At 37.6% G+C, this 18,926-nt stretch overlaps 1 protein-coding gene across 5 annotated transcripts in view; it reads left to right on the top strand.

Moving 5' to 3' along the window:
- Window positions 1-18,926, top strand: part of zgc:158464 (uncharacterized protein LOC791139 homolog) — a 104,391-nt gene that overhangs the window by 8,193 nt on the left and 77,272 nt on the right. For all 5 annotated transcript variants that reach the window (XM_057347580.1, XM_057347582.1, XM_057347579.1 and 2 more), the window contains exon 2: window positions 15,629-15,758. In XM_057347580.1, the coding sequence (XP_057203563.1) occupies window positions 15,629-15,758 (130 nt within the window). The remainder of the gene's footprint in view (window positions 1-15,628; window positions 15,759-18,926) is intronic.

Below are 18,926 nucleotides of genomic sequence, written 5' to 3'. Positions count from 1 at the left end.
GGAAGGAAGAAATCTTTATCACGATTAAAAAGGCAAATACATTTTAGGGTTGAACAAAAGTAACAAGGCAATGTTTTTATTGTTTCCACAAAGATTGAGACAAAACCGCTAAATAAATTGAGACAGAATTTAGGACAGTGAAGCTTGATTTACAAAATGAGTAAAACATTATTTTTACAATAAGACCTTGACTTTTATACATTAAATAAACCACAGGAACACCAAAACAAAGAAACGAAAAGCTTGGGATAGGTTGAGGTCTCTAAAAGACAAGATCTTATGACTGACATACTTCAGTAAAAAATATAACACTATGATGGAGGATGACATGGCACAACTATTCAGTTGTGTTAGTGCTATATAAAGAATAAACTGAGAGACGCAGAAAAGCCCAGCATGCTCTAAAAAGTTGTAAGTGTAACACTGCCAGCATGGTTCAAACCCACTGCAAGAAGTCGCCACACTACAGCCTTTGAAGAACAACGCCTGTAACATACACAGCCTTCAAGAACACATTTCAAGACAATTACTGTCAGACTTAAAATCGCCTGCTGTGTGCAATGTTCCCATTGTTAGGCATAATCCGTAGGTGTCCGACGGTTTTGTGCAATAAAAGGTTTTACTGTAGTTATTTTTAGCCCGTTAACTGTATCATATAAATTGCTCTTTTGAAGTGCTGGGCTTATTGTCAGAACCTTTTTAAGACTACTCATTCAAATAACACTCTTTACATTTTAACATGAACAAAATGTTTGAGTTGACGTCAAGTAATTTCTGTCCCCCATGTAACACCAACTGCAATAGAAATCTGTTTGAAAAAACACCAATGGCATGCAGTTGGGGCGGAACTAACTGTTTGGTAGTGAAAGATGGAAGTTTTTGACACCTGTTCGACACACATAAATTACACAATTTGCCTTTAACGCAACATACACCTGTAGGACACCTGAGGGCGAGCGAGCTTCCAGCGCATTTTGCAATGTACTGCTGCCTTCAGGCTATGTAGCATCTGTGTGAGCTGAAGTTACTGTGTAGGTAAAAAAAAACTTCTGACTTCTGTCACTCAAACCAGCCTGCTGTTCAATTCTGCTTATAGATATATGAGATGTTTTATTAAACTGAACTGTATTGGCTCATTACAAGACATGTGATCTCCATTAAGAGAAACTTACTTTAGAAAACAATTAACATTTAGAGAATGCATGGTAATAAAAACCAAATGTGCACCCAAATGGAAGTCACAATGTATAAAAGCACCTAAAAAAAAGAACCCAGATGCTTTTCCCTGCCACAAATATTTTGGCCAACACTGGTCCATTTCTACTGGATTAAAATGTTGCCGAGGAAGCATTATGGAATAATATTCTTTTCGAGTCGTAAATTTTACTTGAATCCACAAACTATAATTCTCACACAGTTCGAATGACTTTACTCCCCGGATTTGTTGCTTTGAGCAGATCTTTACTTCCAGAAATATTCAGGCTTGACATTTTTCCTGATAACACTATCCCAGCTGTCAAAGTGCCACAGCTGGAGGGTGGAAACGGTGGAAAGTGGTGAAAGAAAGCGAGAGGGAGGAAAGGGAGGGAGAAAAGGCCTTGACGTTGGTGATTTACGTCTTGAACCGCGAGGGATTTCAACGTGAGATAACCTAATAGGACTGGAGGCTTAGAGGCACGATTGCATTAAGGGACATTTCAAAAGGGCCTTTCTGCTGTTGTTGTGCATTTGCAGGTGATGCTTTGTAAAGGCGTGAGCAAATCTAATGAGAAGGGCCCGCTGAGGAGCCGATCTACCTCAGCACAAAGCTACCCAGAGCTCCATTCACCACAGCACAGCAAAGCCTCTGATAGAGGAGAGTAAATATAAAGTGAGGAGACCGCACTGTACAGAACTGGACCAGACATACATAACAGTTTAAAGAGAACTATAAACAAAACACCACATTCTTGATTTGACAAATGTGAGGTTAGAGGAACCAGAGAGAAACAGTCAGCCGCACACATCAAGTGTTTGTGTTACGCAGCTTGGGAGAATAAAGCAAAGATATTCATGTTGACGACAAACACACATAACCTATAAACAAAATCAATCCACAAATCCACAAAGCATTTTCATTATGAAGTACAAGCAAAATGCAACACAATAAGGCATTCTGGGATAATGCAGAACACATGGACAAAACACAATTGTTGTTCTCATCATACGAATGTACTTTATCTGACTGAAACAACAAAGCCTTTAAAAAAGGGCATATTTGATGATTTGAATGTTCATTTTTATAGCCGATTGTAGGGCTGAACGATTAATTGCGTTTGCGATTAAATCGCGGTGTGGTGAAATGCGATTTTCTAATCGCAAAGACTGAGATTAATTATGGGGATGCACACTGTGATGCGACCCTGCTCGTAGCTGACCGGTAACATCTCAAAAGCATTAAAAATGCATGGAAAATGCGCGGCATCTTCTCCTTTTCCCCAAAGTGCTCGGGACGGAAGCTTGCTCTCTCGTGGTGACTGCCTGTGAGTGAAGAGAGCATAGCGACTGCTTCGGTCTCTATTTCAGCGCGCGTCTGTATTTAAAGTAATGAATTTGTACATTGACCTGTTGTACAATGGCCTCAAGCTCGACAGGACGTGGCACTGTGGAAACTTTAGTGCAAAGAGCAACAGTTATGTGGGACTATGTTGGCTGTTTTGTGTGGATGATGCTGCGCAGTGTCAGGTATTGTGTGTGCTAACATTAATGCTGCCTCAAGGGGCAAGACTACTAACGTCATGCAGCACTTACACGTTAATAAAAGACAATATATAAGGTAATACGTATATTAATCGTTTATATTTTTACTTATTTATTTAAAGAGCGTCTAGTAAGTTAACAGACAGTGTTTAAGTGCAATCAACATGTTTATCATATATTTATTACAGTGACTCTGCATTATCAAATTACTGAGTGTGGTAAAGCCACAGTTTTGTTTTATATTTATGTAATCTGCACTTTAGTTTCTGACTGTGATTAATGACTTTCATGTTACACCAAGCTAAATATAAATAATTACATAGCTAGAAATTTAACAAATCATTCAATATATTAGTCGAATAAAAATATGTCAATCAATTCATGCATCAACTAATATCATCTTAAGCCTGGCCTATAGTTTATGGTAAATCTGTCTAATATTGCATTGGTTACCATGATTTATTGATTTTCTTTATTAGATAATTACAGAAGATAAGATGCTTTAAAAAAAAAAGCATATTAAATCGCAATATTGAAAAGAAAAATCGCAATTAGATTATTTTTCAAAATCGTTCAGCCCTAGCCGATTGTCCTAATGCATCGATGCGAGTCCGTTTGTGCCAGAGATGGCACAAATACAGTTTAATGATTGTACCCCAAAACACCTGCGGATTACTGACGCAAACCAGAGTTCAGAAAACTGCTTTCAGACCAACCAAACAAATCAAAAGGAGACATCAAGTTATAACTCCAGCATGGTTGAATACATCATTTGAATAATGGATGAATAATGAATTTCATATTTAAACAATGCATATGACAATGCCACCCCAGTTTTAGAATGACCCAAATGTACATGCCGAGTGCTGTATCTTATCTATAAAAGTCTTCTTTCCCAATAATGTTCTATTCCTCGAAACCACTTCACTTCTCTTCACATTTACATTTATGCATTTGGCAGACCCTTCATCTTTCCATTGCTAGAGCCATCATGCAACACGAACACATCACAAATCACGTGTCTTTTCCCAAAACAACTTTCATTCGGTCTAATTTATTATCAATCAAATTTAAGCCTCCATAAAACAGCTTACATAAAAAATTCTGAACCCATGTGCATTGAATTTCATACAGCTGGCAAGCCAAAGTGATTTTTATGTTGCTTCGAGATTGTTGTTAACAGAGCCATTGATCATGTGTCATGAATCATCCGTCACAGCCTTGAGCGCGAAACATTCCCAGCGACCCATGTGCAGAACAGATTAGAGCGAGAACTTCACCTCACCAGGGTTACATAAGACAGAGAAACCAAAAGTGACCCTTGACTTCACATCTGCACGAGAGCGAACGCCCACAGCTAATCTGCTTCACAATACATTCTACTGTATGAATTTGAGCAGTCATAATGCAAAAACATTTCAGTGCCGATTGACACAACAGACCAGAATCAAAAATCAAGTTTTCGCCTTTATTCTCATTTAGTGCACAGTAGTAAAACATGTACTTGTGTGTAATTCTGCAACTTTTGTCACATAAGCCGTCACTCTATATGACATCATACCATCTCCAAGAAGTCCTTCTCCACAGAGAACCGGAGTGGACTGTGAAGATGATAATGCTATTTATACAGCGCAGATATTCAAGATTAAAAACAATGATACGCTTGACGAAATCCAATTTCCTGTCACCAATCTCTTTCTCTATAACAGATTTATAAGTTTAAATTTGAATTTGAGAAGGAAATAGAGGTGGATGCAGGGGAGAAGAAATTGAATTTTGATGCTAAAATATAATGCAGCGTATTTTTATATATCTATATAAGTAAAGAATATACCGTGCATGCGTGTACATATTTATATTGGTATCATAGAAGAAATGCTTTGGTCTGTGGCACTGTGATATTATTTTCTTTGCAAACCACTTCTGCTGCCTACTGTAATGATGATATTATAACATGATATTTAAAATACTGTAATGTAGACCAAAAGCATAATGTTAAGCATTTTAATTTCTTTAATTTAAAGATTTAATTTATGTCGTTTTAAAAAACTGTACTCAGACAGGACCATTTTCAATACAGTATTAATACTGTTATAATACACAATTTTCATACATTACAGGAATATGAGTATTTAGGAGGAATTAGGATGTTATATATTTATATGTTATAAAATAACATCCGGACTTTTACTGTGAGTCTCGGCCACTTACTCCGCTCTATTCAAACTCAATAAGCAACATGATTTTTCTGGATATGATACAGGAAAGCAAGCACGGGCCACACAAAGTGAGTGAGGTCAGCCTGCGGATCTCTTGATTACAGGCGGAAACGCTGCGACCTCAGTTGGCCCCTTGAGAAAAATGAGAGAAGGGAGGCTGGTACGTGTCCGACCTTAGCGTACCACGAACTAGAAGAGAAGGGTGGAGACCCACATCCACCCAAATGGAGCTACGGCACGGGGCTTTCCAGCGTTCACTGCACTACCAGCACAGGCGTCCACCCTAAACTCGCTGTGATGTAACCATCCTCCCAGTGTCTACGGCCCATGATCCAACCTGGTAATTCCAGCGAATTTTACATTTAGTTGTGGGACAAAAGCATAGTAAAGCACTTCATCTGCATTACTGAGGAACAGATGCAACAAAAGACTTAGATTCAGTTTTAGCTTTATCACCTGTGTGGTAAGATGCTAGAGGTGTGTAAACCACTCCCTGTCTATTTCAAGGAGCAAGATCAGACTTGCCCAGACGAAAGGGATTGTCAGGGAGCAGTAAACACTTCCTGTCAGGAAGAGAGCACTTCCTTAATCCTGAAGCAAAAGCATTGACTCTTTTCTCCAGCAGTATGGAGTTTGGCCAGAGATTGAGACACTGCTCTGTCTTTCACCCATTCGCCAGGTATATTGTATTGGTGGAAATTACAACCAAAATATATTCAATCTGTAAAAATTTCACAAATAATAATAAAAATACTGTGCTGGGTTTCTTTTCAAATACATATGGAGGATTCGGGACCTTTTTAATTGAAACTACAGTGTAATTGGTGTAGTCTCTGCAGTTTAATTTTATGGCCACACCGTAAAAATAAGTCATTTCCATGGGAAAAATGCTACAGTAAAAACCTCCAGGTAAACTGAACTATCCCGGCACATACAGTGAAAATAAATATAATGCATAAACATATAATTTTACTGTATGTTAAACTACATTTACAATTGACAGCCTTTTAATTGTAATTAAGGTATAATAAAGCAATAAGCCCCGCGAAGCAGTGGGTTACAGTGCATTTTATAACAGCTAAGGTCGTTGTGGCACGACGCAAAGCGGAGTGCCTAAAACCCCGTAGCTGTTATAAAATGCACTGTAACCCACTGCTTCGCGGGGCTTATTGCTTTTATAAAACGGTTATTCAATATGCTTAGCAAGGTTTCATAAAATAAAGTAAATAAAATGATATTTAGGCTATGTGGTGCGGTCAGCCGTTATATATTGGGGTATTTTATAACGGCTTAGAACTCGGCTCAGCCAATCAGAATCAAGGACCAGAACTGACCGTTTTATAAACCATTATAAAGCATGTAGTTCATTATAAAAAAATGTTTTAAAAGTGTGAGAAACATACTGTATATTTGACTACACTGTTTCTTTCTTGTTGATATCAGTTGTGTAAATTAAGAAGTTCTGTTAATTTAGTCGTATAACAATACTCTTAATGTTTATTGCATTAGTGTCATGTTTGTTGCCCTGTGTTGGTCATTGTGTGTTAATGATACACTTATGAACTGTAAAATATCCAGATACCAAAATGCATCGAACACTAAACAACAGAAACCATGTTTGTACTATAAATTAAACAGGATTTTTTCAGTGCAGTTGAAAGAGCAACTAACAAGCCTGTAATGTTTGTTTTGCCTTATGTCAAATAAAATCAGGATCGACTAAAACTGCAACATTACGCTATTAAACTGCATTTCCACGAGCTAAAAGCATCAGAAGAGTATTTTTATTTCTCCCACAAGACCCTGCAGTCATCTCACCTTGACTGTAATGTTCCCACTGGAGAGACATTCTAACTGCAAGGAAAAAAGTTAACTATCGCAGGGCAAGTAGAAAAGAACAGACTAATTATATGGACTAAAAAAACAGTTATGTAGTCTCCGGCGATGCTAGTGCTTTTTTCTAAGGGTACGGCTAAAAATACCTATTCTTTTTCTCTCTGTTTGTGCCCTCCATGGTAGAGCACCTCAGGGCTTAATTTGTTTTTTTAGACCAGTGTGTTAAAATGAACATTTTTTTGTCCACTGGTGCAGACTAGCGAGTGCCCTTTCATGCCAATCTAAGATTAGCCCTTACACACAAAAACAAACCTATTCCCATTGTGGTCTCAGACAACTGGTCACAGATCAGTTTGCCTTAGCTGACCTGCTGGACTCACATTAGTACAAACTGAGTCATTGTATTGTAAACACAAGCCCTAGAGGAGCATTACTTCAGCCTTGATGCTAAAGCGAATTTAGGACAGCACTGCCGTTATTAATTCACATCCTATCAATTGTTCTATGCTCATTGACAGACACAGATTTACCAGTATGGTTTTCTTCCTACCACATTGCCAGAAAATAACTGTGATTGGACAGTTAGGTGACAATATCTTCAGAGCGCAGCGATGATGAATGACGTATGAGTGCATTTCCCTAAAGGCCGCAACAAGCAAAAATACTGCCACCAAAAAGCGTCCCCAGACAATGATCTCCAACACACTTCTATGCCTTTGCTTTTTCCAACAAGATTTATTAAAGTGATAGTTCACCCAAAAATGGAAATTCTGTCATCCTGTACAAAACCTCATTGTTCCAAACCCATATGATTTTTTTCTTCTGTGGAAAACAAAAGGTGAATTTTTTTTTCAATAGAAAATTTACCGTATTTAACGGTTATAATAGGAGTTGTATTGTTTAATGGAAACTATAATGGTGTCTACTGGTATGTGATGGATTCTATTGATGGGTTTAATCCTATTGGAAAAATGCCCAAAACACACTACAAAAATACATTTTCTAATGGTTTTATTGGAAAAAGCGTCTTCCGAGAAGAGTTTGGTTCCTAAATGGATTTTTTTTTAAATCATGTTTTTTATTATGTTATCATGTTCAGCTGCAGTTTGATTGATATTAATTGGAATGCACAATAAAAAAAAACATGATTTTTGAAAGAAATATTAAAACGGTGTTATCTCATTTTGGAACCAAACTCACATTTTGGAACAATCATCTGAGAGTCAGTCAGGAAGTAAGGTAATAATACCTGCCTATTATTAGAAAATTAAAGTGTTTTTACACCATGTACTGTATGTACGTAAACTTGTTATTGGACACTACATAAACCAAACTAGGACCTTAAAAATGACAAATGATTTACTCTTTAATGGAAACCAATAGAATTTCTATGATGGTTTCTATAGTTTTGTAATCAGCAGGGATATGCCAACGCATACAATACATTACAATATTCTTTTTTTACATGTCAGTCTTTCGAAGTTTTGTTTTTGAATAAACTATTCCTTTCAATCCTTGCTTTCCACAACAAATAATTCCTTGCCTACCAGAGTGGCGTCTAAAATTCTGGGTTACATGTTTCCCACGCATATTCAAAATTCCCAATCACAAAACAAATAGCATGTTTTTTCAACCAGATAAACGGACACGGTTCTTTAAATGGTTAGGAGAGGCTAGTTGCTTCTTACTGGAAACAATGTAACCTTTAATTGCATACCTCAGATGTCAAATGTGTGGGGGCGTGTTCATTCATTCAAACAACTATAGCACTCACAGAAATAACACAGTGCATGCCTGAAACAGTTCAACAGATGCATGTCATTCTTTTGTTTTTCATTGGAGGTCAACGGGCATTTGTCTCTTTTACCCATTCATTTAAATGAATACCTCACATATCTGAACACAGATGAAAACACATACCAATACACACCACTGTCGCCATGGTTACATAAGTAGGTGAGCTGAACCTTGTTCGGTGCACTGGAACCAATTTACAGAAAACTATAGACCCTCTGCTGTGTTTGGGTTGTAACTAAATGCTGCTCTTAAAAATATATTTTGTCAAATATGAGTCACCAGGAGTGCACAGTTCTGTTTTTTATCAGTTGTTATGCAGAGCATTCGGATACAAATTTAGACAAACAATTTTACTGGCTGTGAGCTTCAATTACATGGGACATGGGACAGTTCACCCAAAAATGAAGATTCTGTCATTTACTCACCCTCATATCACGCCAAACCTGTATGACGTTCTCTCTTCTGCAGAACACATTAGAAAATATGTTAAAGAATCTTTTTAACCAAACAACATTTGCCTCCATTGACTTCTATTGTATGCTCAAAAAACCAACACGTTTCTCATAATATCTTTTGAAGACTAAGTTATACACGTTTTGAACAACATAGTTTGTTGTCTATATACTGTATTAATTGTACATAGAGCTGAATGCGTACTACTACAGATTCATTTAACATTACAGGTGATGGGAGTCAGTTCTGAGAATTTTTTTACATCTCGGGTACCAAGGAGCTCAAAAAGAACAAATCATGTCATACTGAAGAATACAAATGCGGGTCAATGCAGTACAAAAATTGAGGTAGTTGCAACCCAACACATCAAATTCTAGTGGAAAATCATCAACACTGAGATTCTTTAGCACTCTTCACTAATGTAGTGCACAGTGGATGTCCCGATCGCGCTTTTTGTGCCCACGATCCGAGTCATTTTATTTTGAGTATCTGCCGATACGAGTCCCCATCCGATATTTGTATTTTCCTAGTGTTAGGTGCACGCTCCACGTATATTAAGGTTATTAAAATATGACTATTTCACAGATCAGCATACTATAAATGATAGCCTAACATATTGTAGCAAACATAATGACAGAAATAGTCTTTTCAACTAATTCAAATAGGCCTAGCAGGATTAGATTAAAGATTAAAATGGCCCTCTTTATCAATGAAGTATAGTTTATATGCTTTTATTGCAGCTGGACATGATCGAGTTTGTACTCATAAGGGACAGAATAGCTTTAATCAGCACTGCCTCAAAAATAAAACACTCAACAAAATACTGCAGGTTCACTCTGTGGTACTGACGGCACATTCATCGTTCGACCTTTTTCATTTGCTATTATCACTTTGTAGGTCATTTGTTGCTCATGTTGATGATGCTGCACCAGAAAGTGTCTTAGTTTGCGAGTGATGTGTTTGCAAAAGAAGTTATTTTGTATCTTTTCTCTTCAGGCTCATCACAGCTACAGTATAAGATAAAAGGATTAAAAATGCATTTTTCTTTCTCTCTAGGTTTATTTTACTTCAGTTCTTTTAAAGTTCAATTCAAAAGAGGAAGGTCAACTTGAACACTTGTTTTAATGGTATGAATGCTTTGTCAAAGTTAGATAATGGTGTATTTGGAGCCTGTTGACTCATTCGGCTCAGACTGACCTTGACATGTTTTAGAGCCCTGCTGAAACCACAACATTAACAAGCGTGAAAGTGCTATTTGAGTGGCATCACATAAGAGATGAGAGATAAATATATCCGCTCCATCTCCGTTCTCTCTTTGTGATGGTTGTTTGTTGTTGCTTTGTGGTAAGACTGGCACAAAATCAAAATCATCAGTACAATCATATTCCAGGCGCATTATATTTATATGCATTATATGCTGTCCACATATGACATGCTAAAGTCCAAGCATATTGGACATGTTCAGAATAAAACAGTATTATATATATATATATATATATATATATATAGCAGGGGATCAAATAATTATTTCCCTCACTGTATATATACAGTATATATATATATGTGTGTATATACTGTATATGTGTGTGCTTAAAAATGTAAAGTATGTGAACCTGCTGATTCTGCTACACATTGCACATACAATGTACTGTATACATACTGTATACTGCAAAGTAGAGTAGTATGCAGTGTGTGATGCTGTGATGTGTTTTTGGTTTTAGTTGCAGTTAGAATTTAGTGTGGTTTGGGTTAACTTTGTAAACACTGGAAATGATGATGCGAGTGAATATAGCAGTTTTCAGATCTGATCTCAGGAATGTTTTGAATTGTAGTGTACTTTCTAACATCTGTCATTGTGCCATTAACAGTTTTTGATTAACGGTGATGTTTCAGAGGAACTTTATCTGTGGTAGGAAAATAAACTGGAGGGTGTTTATGCTGCATATCGTCCCCTTTCACAAACCCATAGCACACAAAGAAATAACCTGTAATTACACACACACACACACGCACACACACACAGAGAGGGAGAGAGAGAGAGAGAGAGAGAGAGAGAGTCAATATTATGTTTAAGTTTTTTTCTTTTGCTCTCTCATACCATTGACATGCCATTGAGCGAAGGAAGATGTCAAATTTATAGTTTATACTTTCGTCTCTGCACACTGCTGTTTTGTAGTCTCCATTTCGAAGACACCTTTGCTCTTGTTGCTTCTTTAATTAATATTCACCAAATGTTTTAAAATTATTTTGTTTATCATAATTTTAAAATGTGAAAAGGCACAGTCACTGAAGTGACCGGGCTATGCCCCCTTGTTTTTTTCCACGGGCTCAGTGCTGGCACTTATTTATTTCCCATGCAGCTTATAATTATGACCAAAGCACCTTGGTTGAAAAAACGCTGTCCAGCGCCTGGCGCTTTTAGCTGCGTAAAAACGCCCGGTGGATAGACAGCATATATCGGCATCGGCTTAATTGAGGTGGAAATTATAGGCATATCGGATATCTGAAAAAATCCAATATCGTGCATCACTAGACACAACTATGAGTAAGCAATTTATGTTCACATCACAAAAAGTGTAAAAAATAATAATGTGATTTGAGGGCAGGACTACATGTCTATGTGACCAATGGCAGGCAGAGAACGTGTTTTGATTTTTTTTTTAAATAATCACAATATTTGCTTTTCTATTTAATTAATGATTTGTTTTAATCCGTTTAAGTTAATTTTGATTTAGTAAAGCCCTTAGGACGTTAAAACTGTAGTTTCTGTTGGCTTTTATTTGTCTGTTCATTTTGAAGCCATTCATATGCTTGTGTACTGTACTTGTAAATGTTGGGGTGAGATTTATAAGTCTCAGTGCGAGATATGATGTATAGAGGGGGATTTTTCCCGGCTTTGGTGTGGAAGCAGAAGAAGCACAGTCACCCTGAGAGACAGACACAATAAACATTTGACTGGAAGATCTGAGAGGCCTTGAGGTGTGATCGACCATGGAACACCATTGTGTAAAGCCTTCAAAACAAACTGTAGCACCTTCTGTAGTGGACTGGAAGCCAGTGGAGAAACGCCAAGACTGGTAAACCATTATCTGTGTTCTTTAATGCCTGTCAGAAGCCTGGCAGCTACATTCTGAGTTGCTGGCAGCACAACAGATGCTACTGGAGATAAAGCAGAATTATAGGTAGAGCAAGGCGTGTATGACAGTCTCCAGAACATTGATAAAGATTTTCATTTAGGGTTGATACAGGTTACTTTTAACATTTTATTTCTGTTCTTCTATTGTCCTTTATTTTAATTTTGAGGGCTCGATTGAAAATAAATACTTTTAACATGGGCAGAGACAATAATGAAAATCTATTTTAATGAAAGTTTTGCTGTATTTTAAAGGTCCAATGTGTAATTTGCTATGTGTATAAAGACCTTACATAATGAAGTTTTATGTTTTTATGACCTTAGAATGAGCTATTTCTATCTACATACACCACGGGTCCCCTTGCATGGAATTCACCATATGGTTTCTATAGTAGCCGTAAACAGACAAACTGCTCTACAGAGTGCGTTTAGTAAACATGTCATCTCCTTCAGCAAAGAAGCGAAAACGTGATGACATCTTTGTTCTGTATCAGCCACCGTAGTTTTTCGAAAAGGGGGGAGGGGCGGAGTGAGCCGTTGGTTGCAATTCGCAACCTCACCGCTAGATGCCGCTAAATTTCATACACTGGACCTTTAAATTTACATGATATTTTTAATATGCCTTTTTTGTCCTTATAGCTTGGCATCATCAATCATTCATTGTATGGGAAAGAAAGTCTCCTCAGATATTCTGCCTCTCATTTCTGCCAATGTGGGTTTGGATTGACATGAGGCTGGTTACTGTAAATGATGATACAACTTCAGCGCTTCTAAACCCTGACTGAAACGTAAAATTTCAGAAAGCTCAGAAAGAACAACCTTTTGAGAGCTTTTAAATATGTCAATTTTAAAATGTAATTTCGATATGGTTCCTAAATTGTTAAAACAACTAAGGGTGCATTCATATTTGTAGTTCGGTTCTTTTGGTCCGCACCAAAATAATAATAGTTTAGTCCTGGTTCGCTTAGCGTTCAGACTGGCATTTAACAGCGAACCTAAAGATATCGAACCTAACAGCTTACGTGTAAAGTCGCAACATGATTGGACAGCTTTTATGATTGATGATAAGCTGGTAACTCGCAAAGACCTCATGAAGTGTTTAAAGCAGTCAAAACGGCACCAGGAATTCCTCCGTTACATGCGCAAGCACAGATCAACACTCCTTTTATATAACCAAATCACTTGATATATTGTTATCACTTCCTTTTTTTTTGGTTCGGTTCGATGCCTTTGGTCCACGTTGCATTCATATTTCAATCGAACCGCGCCAGAGTTCGTTTGAAAGTGGTCCGAGACCCATCTTTTCAGCGGTCTCGGCCCGCTTGTTTGGTGCGCACCAGGGTTCGGGTGGCAGCGTTCACACTTATACAAATAAACCGCACTAACAGAGCAATCGCACCAGAGTTCGTTTTAATCGAACCAAACATGGCATATGTGAACACACCCTAAAAGCGTTGGCATTAGTTTGGCAGCGGTATGTAATATAGACTGGATTCGGTGTCCTGCAGTGGCTCTGAAGGGTTTTGAAGTGAAGATTTAGCTGTGGTGTTTCATTAGTGTGACAATATTTACCATCTGTCAGAGAAATATCAGCTCAGATCTATTTGTAGTTCTCCAGTTATGGTAATTCTCTCAACAAACCATACAGAACAATTATAAAGATCCATCTCTGTAACACACACTGACCTACGAGGAATGTAAAATATGTGTGATGAGTGAAGTTTGTGTGTGAGTGAATCAGTATGCGATCTGGCTTCTGCCCCGCTTGTTTTTTTTTTTGGGTCCAGACTTCCTCCTACAGTACGATGGACGTTCTACCCCAGAGGAATACGAAGCTTTGTCCAAATTCATAGTCCAAACCACCGTCAGGGCCCAGCGCAGCAGATGGCACCATCTCACTGAACTCTTTCCCTCTCACTGCGGGCAAAATTACAAACATGTTTCATTTCATTCTGGAGACAGTGCTGCCATTATACCAAATTAAATTATTCATTCATTGTTTTATGAATTATGAAGGACTATGAAGTGATATCATATCACAGTTCTTGAACTGGAGTTGCCATTCGTGCAGCAGAAGACAATGCACTATTTCATGCTTGGCATTACCGGGATCTTTTTCTTTTTTGGTTTACACTATGTTGGATGGCTGGTATTCCAGCTCAGCACTTCCTTGTACAGGAGCTTATTGTTTTGTCACATCCTTCCTCCACATTTGTAGCATATTTTGAAGCACTGAGCGTTTGATTACAGCTTTGAGATGCCAAGAGAAAATTCCAATATGAGAAACAGTTTTAGGGTGGTGACTAAATGTCAGAGCACTGGTCATGTGCACATAATTACCATCATGTGTGTGAAATACTCTTTTGGAGAAAGAGAAGAACAGACCTGCAATTAAATGTGTCTACATGCTAAAGCCTGTTTTTGTGCAGAGGAACAGTTTATACTCCTGTTCTCTTTGTATGTTATTTTAGTAGTTCCAGCAGAACAGCACAACCCCCTGACCGCCTGAATTTTTTTTTTACAGATATTTCATGTTTTGTTTGTGGCACTTGTTATTAGCAAATCAAATATAAATTCACAAGCAGAATTGTCACCTTATTGTCATTTTACTTTGTTTTATACAGTAGATTTGACTTTTATGAGTTATGTCTTGCACTAAAACTGCTGTTAATTTTTTATTTTTATTTTATTTCACTTATTTAAATGAGTCTCTTGTATTGGTATTAATTATTTTATTAACAAATATATTCATATTTTTCATCTTGAACCAAAACTGCTGTGTTTTTTCTGATTTTTATTGAATTATTGAAATGAGTTCTTTTCACACAGGTCTCTTATTTTGGAATTAATTCTTTTATTAACTAATACTGTATATCGCTGCTGTCTTTCTGAAACCTTGTATCGCCATATTTGGTGATTTTTTTGGGGGGGGGCCGTAAATCATTATTATAGGTCACTTATATTTCTCACTGGGTTTTGCAAAAATCAAACCATTAAAAAGTATTAAAAGGCTTGTCAACATAGACAACACGTACAAACAAAAAGTCCCTTTTTTTTCATTTCCTGAGAAACAGCGAATTTAGACAGGTTTCAGAACGACATCGACGATATTCATTTTTTCCGTCTTGAACCAAAACGGCTGTGGTTTTTATTTGATTTGAATTATTTAAATGGAGTCTTGTCACACAGGTCTCTTATTTTGGTATTCATTATTTCAGCAGGTCAAAACAATAAGTGCTTGCTGTTTGTCAAACATTCTCTTCCACGTGAACAGTGCGTGTGAGCATAACGCACAATATTTTAAGACGTTGTCAAGCAACATGGCGCTTTGTTTTTTAGAAATATTTGTGCATACAGTACATTCACCATTCCGGCACTCTTTTTTCTTTAATGCAACAGTAGAAAAGTTTCATAAGTAAATCTTACAGTTTTCTCACTTTTTATTCCTCAGCTCACCATCCTAGAGGACTATGCAGACCCCTTCGATGCAGCGGACCAGGGAGGTGGCACCCAGACGGTCACAGAAAAGCCCACAGAGGACGGTTACATGGAGCCGTACGAGGCCCAGAAGATGATGGCTGGTAAGACACTGATGTTCTTCTGGACACCATTTTATCTTTCTGCAGGTTCATGATTATGAACTCTGCTGTTGCTTTTGGAAGAACATAATGAACCATGATGCATCAGGGCCTGTTTAAATGCGTACACACTAGACCCCTGAGATCTAGCTCAATTTACGCTTAATAATTCATCTGCGATCACGCTCTTGCTGTTAAAAATGGCTTCGAACCGGTCTGAAAACCCCAAAGTGTGTTGTGTTATACGCCCTTTCTGTATTTCGCTCTCTTTTTAGTGTGCTAAACAGAAAAAGAACAATCAATTAGATCCCGCAGATTGCTTTGGCTTCCTTTCTGTGGTGTGAAACAGCTGCTAAGTGCTTTGTTTAGATGAAACTCATTGGTATATTGCTGCAATTATCCTCGCGTGAGCGGGCTAGCGCACCAGCAGATACTCTCACCTGTCTGAATGAAGACAGCAGCCATATGTGAGCTGTCCTGAGACCAGTTAATACAGCATAACCTGAGAGCATTTTAAACAATCTGCATATGTCAACGTCTGTGGTTATGTGTCCACGGACAAGGGCACAAACGTATATAAACAAACGCACACTCGCAGGCCCTTTCACGGTCACACTCATAATTGGAATTTAAGCAGTTTTTGTGCTGTAATGGGCTTTAAAGAGAAAGTTGCTTTATAAGGTGTAGCCATTGATTCACTGTAGCCTGGTGTTAGAAAAGATGAACGAGTAAAATAACTTGGCTAACAGTTAATACAGATGCAGGATAGAAGGTGTTTTTCTGAGGAGAGTTTAACCCTTTCTTGAGATTGTACTTTAAAGGGATAGTTTACCCAAACAATTCTTTTTCATTTTCTCACTCTAATGTCATTCCAAACCTGTATGACTTTCTTTCTTCAGCAGAACACAAAAGAAGATATTTTGAAGAACGTTGGTAACCAAACAACATTGGCCCCCATTGACATCCATTGTATGGACACAAAACCACATTTCTCAAGATATCTTATTTTGTGTTCACAGAAGAAAGAGTCATATACAGGTTTTAAAATCTTTATTTCGGGGTGAACTATCCCCTTTACATGTCTAAAAATAAAAAATTGGGTTAGATTTTATTTTCTCTCTTTTTGTTTCAAATCCTTTATCCTTGTAAATTGTCCCTTCTGTTTTTTTGGACCAAAAATCAAGTATAGCAGTTCAAAAAAATCATACTGCGACAAAATAAATCTTGCCCGTTGCCAAATTTTCGTTGTACTTCCTCATATCGGCGTGCAAAATTGGAACATAACCAAGCTGAAATAAGATATGAAAGCTAGAGAAGATTATCAGCGTTTACCGACTTAAATTTCAGTCCGTTTGTCTCACCGTTTCCTTAAAACGCTGTAATCAATTGGACCACTTATTTGAGGTTTAATTCATGTATTTTCGTCACAAACCCTTGCTTCAGTGTTTCTCACTCGCGTTGCACCCGACCCTCTTTTTCCCTGGACTTTTTCTCGCTTGACCCTTCGCCCTGCGTTCCCTCTCCTATGAATATTAAACTTTAATGCAGCTTCACATCTCTCAACAAGACAAAGCCACACAGTGGCTACATGTAAGGTCAAACACCTGTGCCACTATCTGTAGCATCTCTGTGAGGTAAAATATGCTGTTTATGAAATTGTCTGGCACACATAAATGAATGTGAGGTGTCTGAGCCATAAGCTAGTTGTTATTGCACATTATTCAGACATGTTGGGTTATGGTGCTCACTCAGGGTACACAGCTTCATTTCTGACATGCGTCGTGGCCCAATCTCATTCTCCCTCTTGTGTTCCTCAATGACAAGAGCCCTCAAATAATGGTATAATGGCATTATTCACAGATGCTACCTTTGAACGTTTTAAGCCTTTTTCTGCAAATACAAACCTTTAGAGTGAAATACGTTGGCGGTACAATAGTAACATCTGTGCAGAAGTCGAGATGAGAGATAAACAGAACCAAAGTGAACCTGCACAATTTTAGACAATGTCCCTGTGTCAGAAATGTGCTTGATTTACTGTTTGAAGAGATGACTTCATGGTTTAATCTTTTACCAGAATCCTTGCTTGTAGTTTTGTTTGTTTGACTTTCGGGTTGAACTGCAAAAACTCCTTCGTACTTTTCCAAGTGGATTTGACCAGGACTAAAGGAGCTGACGTATCGTAAATCAACTCTGTGCTTAATTTCCCAAAGTGATGTTTTACAGCACACCATTACCTCGGCCCTCGGTGCTGGACAGCTGGACATTTTTTATTTGGACTCCTTCCTCCTTCCTGGTTTTTCTTCCTTTTTCTATTTTTCATCTGTTCGTCTTTTCACCAGAGCCATCTGTCCTGTCACGAAACACGGAGGGAAAACTAAATTAATAAATAAACATGTCTTGGATAGGCTTCTTAGACTACTAAACAGAAGGCAAGATAAAACTGCCATTTTATTGGCTTGTTGCATGAAATTCTAAATTATGTGCATATAAAGTCCTCGGTATGTTTTTTTTTTTCTCACAAATATGCTTTGGGATTGTGATACAATTTAGCACTCCATCATTCTAATTACTGTAATGTGTTGGGATGTTTTGCCTTTATATTTGTTTGTGATTCTCTCTTATTATCATCAGTGGTGATTGTCATTACCCTAAATGAATGATGAAAATCATAAAATCAATGTGTTCAAATTTGCATAAAAACAAATAATGTCACAGGCCCGGTTTCACAGACAAGGCTTTAGGCTAGTCCCAGACTAAAATGAATGTGTGAAATATCTTAAAATATATCGGTGCCATTGTTTTGTCTCAAGATGCACACCAGTAATGTATTCTTCTAAGGCATTTTTATAAAAGCGACATAAATATCTTAATTCAACTAAGACATAGTCCTGGCTTAAGCTAAGCTTTGTCTGTGAAACCGGGCCATAATGTTTAATTACACAAATGTGCTTTATCTTCAGGAAAGTAATGTCACAATGCAATGTAAATAGCCTAATAGGTTTCATTTTTTTCGCTTTTTCATTTTTTCCTTCATTAAATGTCAAATATGAATCAGACTTTACAGGCTACGTGAGATTCAGTCACCAACGTCTGTGTGTGTGAAAAGGAGTGGGGTTTTCTTGCATGCGGCTTTTGTGGAATGTGTTTCTCCCTCATTCACTGAAGCACGGC

Source organism: Triplophysa rosa, linkage group LG12 (assembly GCF_024868665.1).
Source record: "Triplophysa rosa linkage group LG12, Trosa_1v2, whole genome shotgun sequence".
Classification (NCBI taxonomy): Eukaryota; Metazoa; Chordata; class Actinopteri; order Cypriniformes; family Nemacheilidae; genus Triplophysa; species Triplophysa rosa.
This window is presented reverse-complemented; position numbering and strand designations above follow the sequence as displayed.